At 43.2% G+C, this 16263-nt stretch overlaps 1 protein-coding gene across 2 annotated transcripts in view; it reads left to right on the forward strand.

Annotated features, from left to right (window-relative positions):
* Positions 1 to 626: 626 nt before the first annotated feature.
* Positions 627 to 16263, forward strand: part of RNF157 (ring finger protein 157) — an 83797-nt gene continuing 68160 nt past the window's right edge. Inside the window, exon 1 of one of the 2 annotated variants that reach the window (XM_057715880.1) lies at positions 627 to 851. In XM_057715880.1, coding sequence (XP_057571863.1) covers positions 764 to 851 — 88 coding nt within the window. In that variant the 5' untranslated portion in view covers positions 627 to 763. The remainder of the gene's footprint in view (positions 852 to 16263) is intronic. The other variant, XM_057715878.1, reaches the window with a different exon arrangement.

The following is a 16263-nucleotide window of genomic DNA, read 5'->3' on the forward strand; positions in this document are numbered from 1 at the left end:
GGAGCTAAGTGAGAGGGATGGCGACCTCTTCCTAGCGGGTCACCAGCACTGACCGATCTCCCCGACCTCTGGGAGCCCCTTTGGGGCTGAGGCGCTGGGAGGCGGGAACCCACCCGAACTGCCCAGGCTTGGGGGGCTGGGGGCGCCCCTCCGCGGGGTTTCTGACCATTGGCTTTGGCAGATGCCGAGGGGTGGGGCTGGAGAAGGCTTCCTCCGGCCGGGAAGCCGCGTGCGCCTTTCGGATGCTGGGGACAATGGCGAGGGAACGCCCGGCCTCGGCCGGGCGCGCGGCGAGGAGGCGGCTCCCGCGCGGTCACCGGAGCGGGGTCGGCGGGGTCGGCGGGGCGACGCGCGCCCGGCCCCTCCGGCCCCCGCCGGACCGCGAGCCCCGGGCCGGCCCCGCGCGCCCGGCCGCCGCTCCGCCGCGTCCCGCCCGCCGCCCATTGGCTGCTGCGGCGCGGCCGCTCCCCCCTCGCCCCGCCATTGGCCGTGGCCGCCGCGGTCGCCGCGCGCGAGCCGCCGCTGACATCACGAGGCCTGAGGCGGTGGCGGCGGCGGCGCCCCCGGCCCGGCCCGCAGCCCCCCTCGGCACAGGCGCCGCCGCGGGGCCCGGCGGAGGATGGTGCGCGGCGCCCCGGGGGCTCCCCGCCGCCAGAGCCGCAGCGCCGAGGCGGAGCCGGCCGCGGCGGGCAGCCGACCCCCGCACCGGGCGCGGGGCGAGCGGCCGCGGTGAGGCGCCGAGGGCGGCGCGGGCGCAGCGGCCATGGGGGCCCTGACCAGCCGGCAGCACGCGGGCGTGGAGGAGGTGGACATCCCGTCCAACTCCGTGTACCGCTACCCGCCCAAGTCCGGTGAGCGCGGCCCGGGGCTGGGAGGCGGTCGCGATGCTCCCGCGCGAGGGCTCGGGGGGTCCCGGGGACCCGGAGGCCGACGTCGCTGGAGAGCGACCTCGGAGGGTGGGCGGTGGTGTTGGGGGAGGGCTGGAGGGATGCTTTAGGGCCCTTGGCCGGGTCGCCGGGGACGGGAGCGGCCTGCACGCAATCGGTCCTGTGACAGAGACTGCGCTCGGGGGGGGACTGCGGCTCCGAGGGGCGGGGTGTCCGGCCGCAGCGCTGCGTCCCTACCTTCCCGCCCGGTGCTCCGTGCCCCTCGGGAGCTGAGGGTTGGGTGGGGCGGGCTTGGCATCCGAAGCAGGCACCTGTGCTAGGTGCTGGCCCTGGTGGCCTCCGGAGAGGGAGGGACAGGCACAGGTTTGAATTAGGTTTCTCAGGGGAAAGCTTCCGTCGCCTGCTGGAGGATGGAGGCCGAAAATGCGTGTGCTGTGCTGGTGCATCTCAAGAGGCTGTCAGAAGAAAGAAGGTGTTTAACAGAAATGTTAGGGAATCTAAGTATCACAGTCACTCGGGTGGTCGCTTTGCCAGAGTAGCTGCAAGCCTGGTTTTGGAATGAGGATAGCTCCGGGACAGGGCACAGGTACTTAAAATCTATAGATATATTATTTTTGTTTTCAGAATCATTAAAAAGGTAAATGTCTCCAGCCTCCGGTCTGTAGCATAAATATTGGAAGTGGAGGAGAATTTTGACAGCACAAGAGAGGATAAGTGGATTGAGCACCAGCCAGTTCTGAACTGCTGGCCCATGACCTAACTCTGTGCTCTTGATTTTTCATTGCCTTTCTGAAGACTTCTGGGGGCCCACGGCTACCATCTTCTCTTTGGCTTAGGACCTGATGAGGATTTTTGTGATCTTGGAGCGATGTCAGAATTGCAGCAGTAGAATAAAGACATGCTAATGAGATGAGCTGGTTTCTCAGCAGTCTCTCCAGTCTCTGCCAGGTGAAGGCAGGGACCAGACAATGAACCTGCACCCTGCAGTGTCTGTCAGAGCTGTGTTGCTCACTGCTTTTGTGCCAAGGAGCGAATCCTTGCGGAGATGAATATGCTTCAGAGCCGCCTTAGAACAGTTTCAGATAAAGCCGGGCATCGTTAGCGTTTTAATAAAGCTCTAGATGCTTATGACTATATGAACCTGGTACTGAAGGAACCATGCATTTTGCTTTTTAGTAGACAAACATATGCACAAGTGTTTGTGGATTTTTCTTTCCTGAAATCACTTAGCTTTTATTGATCAGAATGTGGAGCATGTTTTGCTGAGCTTGGAGTTCGCAGTAGAGTTTGCTGCCTCAGAAGATACTCACCCCTCCTTCACTTATGGGAATGAGTGTAGGTAAATCACTCGAAGGCTTGTCCCCAGTGGATATGAATCCACGTATGAATCTTGAATGATGATAATAAAAGGATAATGGACCAAACTAAAACTTTTCTTAACCAACATACCCTTCATACCTACAGTCTTAAATCATCCTCTCCACTCTATGGATCTTTTAAAAGTTTTACCTAATGGTAACTCATTTTTAATCAGAGCTTTTGCATGCGAGAAATCTTTGTAGCAAGTGGACCAAATTGTGTACGTTAAAGATACAACACAGAGAACAGGAATCAGAACATTTAGGTCCCAGTCAGCAAATCTCTGTGTGCTTGGAAATATTCTATAGTCCAGAGGCCTCTCCTATCCTTCATCTGATTTTTAAATTTGCCTGGCTCTTCATTGGACTATAGTATTTTATTCTATTTTATTTTATTTATTTGGCTGCCCCAGGTCTTAATTGCAGCATGTGGGATCTTTAGTTGTAGCATGCGAACTCTTAGTTGCAGTGTGTGGGATCTAGTTCCCTGACCAGGGATCCAACCCAGGCCCCCTGCATTGGGAGTGTGGAGTCAGCCACTGGACCACCAGGGAAATCCCTGGATTGTAATATTTTAGACCCAAAGGAACCTTGCAGAGAATTTGGCCCCAGACCCATCCATTTTACTGGTAAGAAGATGGAGGCCCAGAGAAATGAATTGGTAAGGCCAGGGTTACCCAGCAAGTTAGTGCTCTTCTTGCTAAAGCCTCTGCCTTTCTCAAAGAATTGGATTTTGAACTTGTCCTTGATGGTTTATGGAATGGAGACTATTCTGCATCAGATTTGAGACAAAACTCAGAAGCCTGTCTCCCTGTTGAAGATTCAGACTCGGTTGATTTTGAGGTCTCCCTGTCTTTAGTACTGATAGTTGAACAAAGCAAATAGCAGAGTCAGCTTTCTCCAGGTGACCGACCTGGCTGAGCTGAGACCGCCCTCTGGCTCACTGGAAAGTCTCTATAATTCGATGGCCTTGGAATAATTGTTTCAGCAAGCACTTGGTCATCTGTCCCTGTAATGATGGTCACAGTGCCCAGCAGAAATTGATTTTGTTTGTTTGTATTTTTAAAAGAACCCCTTAGTTGTGTACGCACATTGAACTGGAAACATTTAAAAAGTATTGAGAGGACTTCCCTGGTGGTACAGTGGTTAAGAATCCACCTGCCAATGCAGGGGACTTAGGTTTGATCCCTGGTCTGGGAAGATTCCGCATGCCACAGAGCAACTAAGCCTGCGAGCCACAATTATTGAGCCTGTGTGCCATAACTACTGAAGCCTGCGTGCCTAGAGCCTGTGCTCTGCAACAAGAGAAACCACCACACTGAAAAGCCCATGCATCGCAACGAAGAGTAGCCCCGGCTCACTGAAACTAGAGAAAGCCCACGTGCAGCAACAAAGACCCATTGCAGCCAAAAAATAAAGTAATTTTAAAAAAAAAGAGAGAGAGAGAACAAGAGGAAAAAAATATTGAGAACAGCTGATTTCATGTTGGAACTCGGGTTTGTAGCTTTTTTTTTAATAGAGATAGGTGAAAATAAAATAGCCTAAAATTATTCAGAATTATTTATTTATTTTTGAATAAGTAATTAGTCACATGGTTCAAAGTTTAAAAGAATGAAAAGGCATATAGTGAAAGTCTAGTTCTCACCCCTAGCTGTTCATCTACCCAGTTCCTCCCCATACACCTCCCATACCTATGTAACCATTTTCTGGAATTCTTCCAGAGTTTCTTGTGTAGATACAAGCATAGCATGCGACTTAGACTGCTCTGCACCTTGTTTTGTTTTGTTTTACTTTCAAAGATATTGGAGATCTTTTGATATCTCCATATTAGAGAGGGTTTTTTGTTGTTGTTCTTTTTTTAAAAAAAAAACTGTGCAACATTCCTTTGTGTGCATGTGTCATCAGTTTTTAACATAGTCTCCTACTGGTGAACATTTGGGAGTGGTTTTTTTTTTCTTCTTCAATCTTTTACTATTGCAAACAGTGCAGCAGTGATTAACGTTACACATATGTTCTTAGGTGATTTTTAGCTTTGTTAATAAATACATGAATAGTGATCATTTACATAACAGAAGGTATGATGGGAGTTTGTTTCTGTAGAGTATTTCTACATTAGCATAGAAGGCTATTTATAGCATTGTTCTGCATTTGGTGGTGCCTTTGTAATTACTGAGGTAGAAGCCATGCTTGCTTTTAAATCCTTCTCTGAGATCTTTGCGTCTTTCAAAGCCCAGGATCATTTGTTCAGCAAAAGTATGGCTTTGCTGAGGTGGTAGTTTTATGCGTGCAGGGCTGACTTTTGAAAGGGGTTCCCACATTGATAAGAGTTATTAGTTTTGTTTTCTTTGTCCAGGAAGAAATAGGCATACTATAAAGACAATTTAATTCATTTTAATTCAGTACCTGATAAATCTGGTTCATTTCTCTCTTACATATTTAAGCAAATTAGGAAATAGGAGTAACTCATTTTGCTCAGGCGTTGAGGGAAACCTATTATAAAAATTCAGAATGGTAATGAGTCCTGAGCAGCTAATAGCATCATTTTCCAAATTTTTGTTATATTGGAATACACATATGCTTGTCAAGTGGGTCTGTCCTAGGGCAGACCACATTTCTAAAGCATGGGTACTTAGTTATAAAAGTTTCTCTTAGCTTTTAGGAGCATCGATTTAATATATATTTTGAAACCAGGGGCATAAAGACATGGAACTTACTGCAGAATAAATAATTATTTGTTCCTGGCACATTTTGATTGATATATTAACTAAAAGTAAGTAGGTTTCTGAAATTTGTAGTAAATACATTTAACACCATAAAAAAAAAACCAAACCCAAAGGTTGTTCCATTTAATGATGGAGTCATCAAGAGTGAGAGTTCAAGAGCTAGCATTATTTTTGGAACACTTAAAATGTGGTAATTCTTCTACTTTCGAAACCTCCAGTATTTTTGCTCTATTTGTGCGTTGCTTCATTGAGAGCAAACTGATTTCTTTCACTTCTTGATTTTGTCTTATGATTTGGGGCCTTTGAGTCCCTTGTATGAGGGTAGTTGCGTTCTTTGTTCTTTAGCATCTCTTTTCTCTTGCTGTTTATTACCATCAGTGCACAATCTTGGGCACCTGCTGTGTATGTATCATGCATTGTGCTGTGCACCAGTGTATAGATTCAGACCCTGTGATTTTGATACCTATGGCAAGCAGCAGGATAGGAACCCTCAAATCAACTTTGTAATTCCTAATGTGGGTCACAGAAGGGAGAATTACAATGCAAACTATTTGGTGGCTGTATCTCTATCCAGAGAAAGAGAACCAACAGGAGATACAGACACATAATTGGCCGCCATTATTACAGGGGCTGGCGAATCTAAAATTTGCAGGGCAGGCCAGCAAGCTGGAAACTCAGACAGGAGTTGATGTTATATTCTTCAGTCTGAAATCTGTCGGACAGGCTGCCAGACTGGAAACTCAGGCAGGATTTCTATGTTAGTCTTAAAGCAGAATCCCTTTTTCACAGAGAAACCTCAGTTTCTGCTCTTAAAGCCTTCAACTGATTGGATGAAGCCCACCCACATTATCAAGGGTAATCTAACTTAAAGTCAACTAATTATAAATGTTAATCACATCTACAAAGTATCCTCACAGCAACATCTAGATTAATGTTTGGACAAACAACTGACCACCATAGCGTAGCCAAGTTGACATAAAAATTAATAATCCATGTCTTTTTTTTTGTTTTGGCCATGCCCCACGGTTTACGGGTTCTTAGCTCCTCAACCAGGGACTGAACCCACGCCCTCAGCAGTGAAAGCGCAGAGTCCCAACCACTGAATCACCAGGGAATTCCCAGTAGCTTCTTACTTTAACAAATTATTCTTGCTAAATAGGTGCTGACCTCAGGTTTTTAGTTTCTGAAAGAGTGCTTGTGCTGGGAAAACATATTTTTAAAAGTCTAAAAATTACAGTCTTTAAAAATCATTATGCAAAAATTAACGCTCCTTCCACTACTTCCCTGGTGGTCCAGCGGTTAAGAATCCTCCTTCTAATGCAGGGCATGTGGGTTTGATCCCTGGTGAGGGAACTAGGATCCCATATGCCAGAGGGCAAATAAGCCCTCGCGCCACAACGAAGAGCCTGTGGACCACAACAAAAGATCCTGCATGCTGCAACTAAGACCTGATGCAGCCAAAAATGAATTTTAAAAATTTCAAAAAAATTACACTGCTTCCAAAGTTTCAGCGCTTATCATTTAGTTTCAAAGGTAGAATGCAGGCATACGGAGATAAATAAGACTACAGAATAAACCATGACCAGGTGGGGATCTATCTCAGGAATGCAATGTTGGTTTAATATCTGAAAAATCAATCAATGTTAATACACCATATTGGTAGAATAAAGAATAAAAACTACACGATCATCTCAATAGATGCAGACAAAATGTTTAACAAATCCAACACCTTTTCAAGATGAAAAACACTCAGCAAACTTGGAATAGAAGGGTATTTCCTTAATCTGATACAGGGCATCTATGAAAAGCTCATAGCTGCCACTACACTTAATGGTGAGATACAGAATGCTTTCCTGCTAAGATCAGGAACAAGACAAGGATGTCTGCTTTTGCCGTTCAGTATTGACTGGAGATTCTAACTAATACAATAAGGCAAAACAAACAAACACATTTAAAATTTTAAGGCAACCAGATTGTAAAGAAAAAGTGAAACTGTCTTTATTCATAGATGACATGATCCTATGTATAGAAAATACCATGGAAAGAAACCTACTGGAACTAATAAACGAGTGAGGAACATTGCAGATACAAGATCAGATCAACACACAAAAATCAATTGTGTTTTTATACACAAGCAATAATCTGAAAATGAAATTAAGAAAACAGTACCATTCCCAATAGCATCAAAAAGAATACAGTTCTCGAAATTGGGACATTTGTAGAGACATGAATGGACTGTCATACAGAGTGAATTCAGTCAGAAAGAGAAAAACAAATATCGTATACTAACATGCATGCGGAATATAGAAAAATGGTACAAATCAAACAGTTTGGAAGGCAGAAATAGAGACACAGATGTAGAGAACAAACATGGACACCAAGTGGGGAAAGCGGGGGGAGGGGGTTGGGGTGGAATGAATTGGGAGATTGGGATTGCCATATATACATTACTAATAAGAAAAAAAAATCAAATTGTACACTTTAAATATATGCAGTTTGTTGTATGTCAGTTGTATCTCAATAAAAGTTCTTAAAGAAAAAAAGAAAAGAAAACCCTAAAAAAAAAAATACAGTTCTGAAGAATAAATTTAACATAAGAAGCTTATAATTTGTACACTGAAAATTCTAAAATATTGCCAAGATTGATGTTTTAACTAAAGAAGTTTAAAGGGATCTAAATAAATAGACATTTCATGTTCATGGATTAGAAAACTCAATATTGTTGAAATGCCAGCGTTCTCCAAATTGATCTGAAAATTGAGTACATTCTTTGTCAAAATCCAAACAGACTTTTTTGAAGAAATTGACCAGCCAATTCTAAAATGTATGTGGACATGCAAAGGACCTAGAATATCCAAAACAATTTTGTAAAGGAAGAACAAACTTGGAGGATTTTCACTACTCAATTTCAAAAATTACTGTCAAGCCACGGTGTGGTATTGGTACAAGAAGCATGTAGATCAATGGAACAGCATTGCAAGCCAGAAATAAATCCTTTTATTTATGGTCAGTTGATTTTGACAGAAGTGCCAAGACAATTCAACAAGGAGAGGATAAGTTTTTCAACAAATGGTTCTAGGACAATTGGATATTGACAAGCAAAAAAATGAACTTAGACCCTTTCTTCACATGACCAAAAATTAATTCACAATGGACCACAGAATGAAAATATGACCCAGAGAATGGGAGAAAATATTTGCAAATCTTATGTATGATAAGGGATTTATATCTAGACTGTATAAAGAACTTGTACAATTCAAAAACAAAAAGACAACCCAATTAAGAAAGGAGCAAAGGTCTTGAGTAGACATTTCTCCAACAAAGATATACAAATGGACACTAAGCATGTCAGCAATGAAAAAAAGCTTAACATCATTGGCCATTAGGGAAAGGCAAATGAAAACTACAGTTAGAGAACACATCACATCCACTAGGGTAGTGATAATTTAAAACACAAGTAATTGTTGGTGAGGATGCGGAGAAATTGAAATCCTGGTCCCCACTGGTGGGAATGTAAAATGGTACAGTTGCTGTGGAAAACAGTTTGACAGTTCCTCAAATGTTCCTTATTTTATAACTCAGCAATTACACTCATATATTACATATATATATGCCCAAGAAAAATGAAAAAAAAATTCCACACCAAAACGTGTGCATGAATGTTCGTAACAGCATTAGTCATCATAGCTAAAAAGTGGAAATAACCCAAATGTTCATCCACCGATGAATGGAACAACTGATAAAACAGTAAATCCATGCAATGGAGGGTTATTTGGCAATAAAAAGAATGAAGTATTGATATTTGCTACAGCTTAGATGAAACGTGAAAAACACTAATGTGAAGTGAAAGAAGCCGTTGGCAAAAGGCCATGTATTGTATAATCCCATTTACATGATGTGTCCAGAAGAGGCAAACCCATAGAGACATAAAGTAGATTAGTGACTGCCAGTGGCTGGGGGAGGGCAAATGAGAAGTGACTGCCAGTGGGTTTTTTTCGGGGATAATGAAAATGTTCTAAAATTAGATAGTGATGAATAGTTGCAGAACTCTGTGAATATACTAAAAAAACCATTGAATTGTATGCTTTCAATAGGTGAATTGTATGGTATATGAATTATATCTCAATAAAGCTGTTTTAAAAACGGACCTAAATTCAAGAGCTAAAACTAGAAAACCCCTGAAAGAAGACATAGGAGGAACTATTTATTTGTTTCAGATTGGGCAGAGTTCTTTGACACAATGCTGAAAGCCAAATCCATAAGAGAAAAAACCGATAAATTGGATTTCTTCCAAATTAAAGACATTTCTGCTTCAGAAGGCAACATTAAGGAGATGAAAAGACAAGCCACCTTCTGAATGAAAATATTTGCAAAACACAAAGGATTTGCATCCAAACTATATCAAGAACTTTTACAACACTCGATATTAAGAAGACAACCTAATTTAAAAATGGACAGAAGAATTGAATAGACATTTCACCAAAGAAAACATAAGAATAGCCAATAAAGGCATGGAAAGATGCTCAGCATCAGTAGTTATTAGGGAAATAGAATTAAAACCACAATGAGATAGCACTTCAAAACCGCTAGGAGAGCGACAATGAAAAAGACAGTATCAAGTGTTGATGAGAATGCAGAGAAATTGGAATCCTTGTGCACTGTGGATGGGAATGTAAAATGGTAACAACCAGTTTGGAAAAGAGTTTGGAAGTGTCTTAAAAAGTTAAACATAAATTTACCTTATGATCTAGCAATTGCACTCCTATGAATCTATCCAAAAGAAATGAAGACATAAATACACATAAAGACGTCTATGCGGATGTTCTTAACAGCATTGCTCATAACAGCCAAGGGACTTCCCTGGTGGCACAGTGGTTAAGAATCCGCCTGCCAATGCAGGGAACATGGGTTTGAGCCCTGGTCTGGGAGGATCCCACATGCCGTGGAGCAACTAAGCCCGTGCGCCACAACTACTGAGCCTGCGCTTTAAAACCTGCGAGCCACAACTACTGAGCCCATGCGCCTAAAGCCCGTGCTCTGCAACAAGAGAAGCCACCGCAATGAGAAGCCGGCTCACTGCAGTGAAGAGTAGCTCCTGCTCGCCGCAACTAGAGAAAGCCCGCACGCAGCAACGAAGACCCAACGCAGCCAATAAATAAATAAATGTTTTTTAAAAGTAGCCAAAAAACTGGAAATAATCCAGATGTCCATCAGCTGGTGAATGGATCAACAAGATGAGTATGTTCATACATTGCAGTACCATTCATCAATTTAAAGGAACGAACTATTGATATGTGCTACACAATGCAGGCTAACCTCAGAAACATCATGGTGAGTGAAAGAAGCCAGCTCCAAGACAACGTATTATTGTATGAGTCCATTTATACGAAATTGCTAGAAAAGACAAATATGTGGAGATAGAAAGCAGAGCAGTGTTTACCTAAGGCTGGGGGTGGGGGTGGGAATGAGTTGTAAACTGGCACGAGGGAACGTTTTGGGGTGGTGATGTTTTCAGCTGGATGGTGGTGACAGTTGATTGTAGGATAGATGAATTTTATGCTGTGTAGATGATACCTCAATAAAGCTGTTTTAAAAAATAACAGTACAGAGTGGTTTATGCCAATTGAATAAAATAAAGAGAAGAGCTTGGTCGTTAAGGGTGGGGCCCTTGGGGGCTAATGGCCTTGAAGGTAGACTTTGAAGGCAGGTGGAACTCTCCGATAGTCCAATGTGGAGAATAGTGTGAGTAGTGGGTGAAGGTCACCAATGGTCTTGATAGATTACAGAATAACAGGTAGGAGCCAGATGTGAGAGGAAGCAAAATGGTGTTCTAAGGAAGATTCATCTCTTAGAGGGATGGGTTGTGGGGAGAAAAGACAGGAAGCATAGAGATTTGCTAGGAAAGTTATCTGATAACTCACTGTAATCGAACTTGGAAAGGGCTGAGGTCTTGACGGGGTGCTTTGCAGAAACGTGTTCAATGTTTCTGTAGCTTTGATGCGTATACTGTTTTTAGCTTGGGAGCCAGAGGAGTGATGCCCATTGACAGAAATTGGGAATCTGGAGCAGGAACTGCTTTTGAATTGAGTCTCAAATGTCAGCCAGGGCTTTACTGCTCCTCAAAGTCTAGGTAGATTCGGGGCTTTCCTGGCAGTCCAGTGATTAAGACTCCACACTTTCACTGCAGGGGGCACGGGTTTGATCCCTGATTGGGGAACTAAGATTCCATATGCTGCGTGGTGCAGCCTAAATAAATAGATAAATAAATATATAAATAATCAAGGTAGATTAGACAGAAACCCACCTATTCCCCAAAATCAGAATACAGACTTCTGATGCCCCCTCGGAGATTTCTGTGAATTCCCCGGGTGACATGTTATGACCATGTTGGCCCCTGAGCTCCAGCTTGCTGTCTTGGCCCTGTAACAAATATGACATTGGCCCATTACTCAGTTTCTCCAAAAAATTCCATTCACGTAAAGTATTCAAAGTGTGGATTCTAGTAAAGATATGTGGGGGGGGCTTGATGAAGTTTGGGGTTACATTGGAGAAACACAGACTCCCTAACTGCACGTCAACTAGGGAGTTTTACTGGCTCTTCAGCTCGCCAATCCCTGCCTTCCTCTGTCTTAATGTCTCTTTTCCTCTTCCCTCTCCTTTTTTGGACTCTTTATTATTTCCTCTGAGAATAAAAACAAATTACAGGGACTTCCCTGGTGGTCCAGCGGGTAAGACTCCGAGCTCCCAATGCAGGGGGCCGGGGTTCGATCCCTGGTTGGGGAACTAGATCCTGCATGCCGCAACTGAAGATCCTGCATGCTGCAACAAAGATCCCACGTGCCATGACTAAGACCCAGCACAGCCAAATGAATGAATGGTTGAATGAACAAATAAAACAAATTACAAGGTAGTTTGAGTGCCATTAACAAGCAGCAGAAGCACCTGTGCTCTTGGCGTGCCGTTCTCCATGCTCAGTAGCCCGTGAACATATATTCCAAACAAGATCAAGCCTTCCCTGAGAGACGTTCTGGTGCCAACTCTTAAGATAAAATGCCCTTCATTCCACCTCTTTCCAAAAGAAAAGCTTATTCACTGAGTTTGAGGCAAAGAAGAGATACCCAGGTAAAAAGATACGGCAGGTGGTTAAAGTTTTGGACTGAAACGCCAAAGATCAGAGACAGAGGTTTGGGAGTTGAGGAAGGCAAAGGAGGGCCAACGTGTATTAATTACCCACTGAGCCTAGCCAGCTGCATAAATGTTATCATATTAGATCCCAACAGCAATCCTTGGAAAGAGGTATTATCTCCATTTTACAAATAAAGAAGCCAACACTCAAAAAAGTTAAATAACCTGTCCTAGGTCACACAGCTGGTAGATAGCAGCATCAGGATCAAATCCAGCTGGTTTTTTTTTTTAATTTTGTTTATTTTTTGGCTGCGTTAAGTCTTTGTTGCTGCATGCGGGCTTTCTCTAGTTGAGGTGAGCGGGGGCTACTTTTCATTATGGTGTGCAGGCTTCTCATTGTGGTGGGTTCTCTTGTTACAGTGCATGGGCTTCAGGCGCGCAGGCCTCAGCAGTTGCAGCATGTGGGCCCCAGAGCGCACGGGCTTCAGCAGTTGCAGTGCCTGGCCTCAGTAGTTGTGGTGCATGGGCCCAGCAGCTGTGGCTCCTGGGCTCTAGGGCACAGGATCAGTAGTTGTGGCGCACAGGCTTAGTTGCTCCATGGCATGTGGGATTGAACCCGTGTCCTCTGCACTGGCAGATTCTCAACCACAGCGCCACCAGGGAAGTCGCCAGCTCTGTCTTAAGTCAAAGCCTTTGCTTTGATTCTTTGAGGAAGAGAGAGACAGAAAAAATGAAAGAAAAGGAGGGAATGGGGCTCTTAGAGACATGTCCATGTTTGGGGCTGGGTGGAAAAGTGGGACAAGAAGAGGAAGCCTCAGAAATTAGTGTTGAAGTTTTCTAAGCATTCATAAGGTGAATGAAGTGTGAGAAAAAATAGTTTTCCTGGTTGGTGTTCCAGAGAAGAGTTTCAGTGCAGTGGTGGAAACTGTTGTAAAGATTTGAGAAGTTGTTGGATGTGAGGTGGGAGCAGGCAGAGGATAAATGGGTGGATGGCTGGCTGGGTGGATGTATTGATGGATGGGTGGGTGGATGGGTGGGTGGATGGATGGATGGATGGATGGATGGATGGATGGATGGATGGGTAGATGGATGGGTGGATGGATGAGTAGGTAGGTCTTAAGGCACGGCAGATGGAACTTGTTTCTGTATTTGTCTTTTAAGTCAGAGAGAGAATATTTTTATAGAATGAGGCAAGTAAAAAAACCAGTGGAGAGAGAGGAATAGAAATCCTTGAGAAGGAAGGATGGTTGCCAATGAGGTCTGGAGGAGGTAGAGGCAGTTGGGAATGAGAACCCAGGTGAAGAAATTAACCTTGGAATCGAGAAAGAGGAATATCTTCTTGAGATAGGAGAAAGTATGACTAGAAACATGGGGAAGTTGTGAGGTGATGAAACTTCTGTAATGGTGAAGGGCTTTTGTTTTTGTTTTTTTGGCTGCCCTGTGTGTGGCACGCAGGCTCATAATGCCCAAGCAGGGATGGAACCCGTGCCCCCTGCAGTGGAAGCACGAAGTCTTAACCACTGGACCACCAGGGAAGTCCCTGGAGAAGGGTTTTGAAGGAGAACCACAAAGTAGAAAGAAGATGGGTAGAGGGGTCAGGTTCGAGAATGTGAGAAAGGTTTGGGTCCATTGATGTGTGCCTTGCCCTAAATACTGTAAAGCTACAGTTGCTGAAACTATATTGTACTAGTTCTGAATAGAAGAGAATCCAGATCTAGGTATATATAGCATGACAAAAATAGCATTTCAGATTAGTGGGGGCATGCGGTGGGTAAAATGGTGGGTGAAATGAAATAGTCAATACATGGTGTTAGTAAAATTTCCTATTTGGAAAAAAAAAATCCTTATCCCATACAGTCCACGAGGACAAATTCCAGATGTAAAAACAATCAAATAGAAAGGAAAAAAAAAAAAGGCAGGCAAGCAACATAAACTAGAAAGAGTAGGTAGGGCGTGTTCATCAGTGGGGAAACAGTTCAGTCTGGCTGCTCAGTGGGATTACAGTGCAATGGTTAAGAGCACACGCAAGCTCTGGAATAAATACAGCTAGGTTTGGGGCCTGACCCTGCCTCTTACTAGCTGTGTGACCTTGGACAAAGTACTTAACCTCTCTGTGCATTCAATTCCTCTTTGGTAAAATGAAAAAAAAAATTAGTAACACCCACCTTATAGGGTTTTGAGGAATAAATAACCTATGTAATAATACTTGTTAGTACAGGGCTGGTATAGAGTAAGCCCTCAATAAGAGGTTGTTATTATGTAGTCATTAAGAACAGTGAGGTTGGGAATTCCTTGGTGGTCCAGTGGTTAGGACTTGGTGCTTCACTGCCGGGACCTGGATTCAGTCCTTGGTTGGGGAACTAAGATACCAAAGGCCGCTCAGAGAGGGCCAAAAAAAAAAAAAAGAACAATGAGGCAATAAGGTCAATCCATAACTACAGACATGGAAGGATGCCTACAGTACATTAGGGGAAAAAGCAACATGCAGATCAATATGAGTGATATTGCCATTAGGTTAGAAAACAAAATAAAGCAAAACAGGAAACCTGAATGTGTTCATATATATATAGGAAAATCCAGAAGGCTGCAAACTGATTGTTTGTTTGTTTAATTTATTTACTTATTTATTTTTGGCTGCATTGGGTCTTGGTTGCTGCGCGCGGGCTTTCTCTAGTTGCAGAGAGCAGGGGCTGCTCTTCATTGTGGTGCGAGGGCTTCTCGTTGCAGTGGCTTCTCTTGTTGTGGAGCATGGGCTCTAAGTGTGCAGGCTTCAGTTGTTGTGGCACATGGGCTCAGTAGTTGTGACTCGTGGGCTCTAGAGTGCAGGCTCAGTAGTTGTGGCGTACAGTCTTAGTTGCTCCGAGGCATATGGGATCTTCCTGGACCAGGGATCAAACCTGTGTCCCCTGCATTGGCAGGCAGATTCTTAACCACTGCGCCACCAGGGAAGCCCCTGGATTATCACTTTTTAAATTACATACTTCTATGTATTAATTTTTTGGTGTGAAAGACATATATTACTTATATAATTTTTTAAATAAGTAAAAACATGATTAACAAAAGCAGCACTGTAGCATTAGAATTGACTTGAACAGGGACGTCCTAGGTGACGCAGTGGTTGGGAAGCCACCTGCCAATGCAGGGGACATGGGTTCGAGCCCTGCCCCAGGGGAATACCACATGCTTCAGAGCAGCTGGGCCCATGCACCACAGATGTTGAGCCCATGTGCCGCAACAGCTGAAGCCCGAGCGCCTGGGAGCCCGTGCTCCACAGCAGGAGACGCCACTGCAGTGAGGAGCCCATGCACCACAATGAAGAGTAGCCCCCACTCTCAGCAACTAGAGAAAGCCCGTGTGCAGCAACCAAGACTCAACACAGCCAATAAAAAAAAATCCAATAAATAAATAAAGTTTTAAAAAAAAGAATTGACTCGAACAGTTAGAGATATTTAAAAACAATTTTGTTACTTTCCTTTTATTTTTGTGACAAAGTGTAAAGTATGTAATTGAAATGTCACGTAGATAAAGATTTTTCAAATCTGTGAAAACCTAATAGGATTTCCATGGCCGGTTTTCCTATATTTTAAATTTTCTCTTGTTTCTTTTCTTTTTCTTCTTATTTATTTTTAAAAAATTTTCCCATATTTTAATTTTGTATAACATCATTTTAAGTACGATTTCATTTTCTACAATAATCAAGGCGATAACGCCATTGGTCCAAAAGTAAATAGTTGAAGATTAGTATTTTTCACTTATAGGCAGGATATCTAATTTACAGTGACCTCAATTTTAAAAAATACAAAAAGAAGGGAAGATTGATTACAGATCTTGCAATAAAAACTCCCAATTAGCATGAGATAGTGACTTAAATCTAAAATATATTTTGCTTCATCTTTTACTCTATACAAATTATCACAATTTTATTGCTTGCTCAACATCTTTGAATTTTGTTAGTTTTATAAAATATAAAGTTTCAAAAACTTTAAAATCTTTGATTTGGAATCATGCCATGACAATAAGTAAGTCACTATTACGTAGAGGCCTAAAAAGTTGGGTTTTTTTGCCCTAACCCTGTTTCTATAGACAGACATGTTTCTGTAACATCATAGATTTGGGAAGAAAAGTTATTGTAAAATTAGAGTTTTGTTTGTTACCATTGAGGGTACCCTT

This window comes from Hippopotamus amphibius, chromosome 17, assembly GCF_030028045.1.
Source record: "Hippopotamus amphibius kiboko isolate mHipAmp2 chromosome 17, mHipAmp2.hap2, whole genome shotgun sequence".
In the NCBI taxonomy this organism is placed as follows: domain Eukaryota; kingdom Metazoa; phylum Chordata; class Mammalia; order Artiodactyla; family Hippopotamidae; genus Hippopotamus; species Hippopotamus amphibius.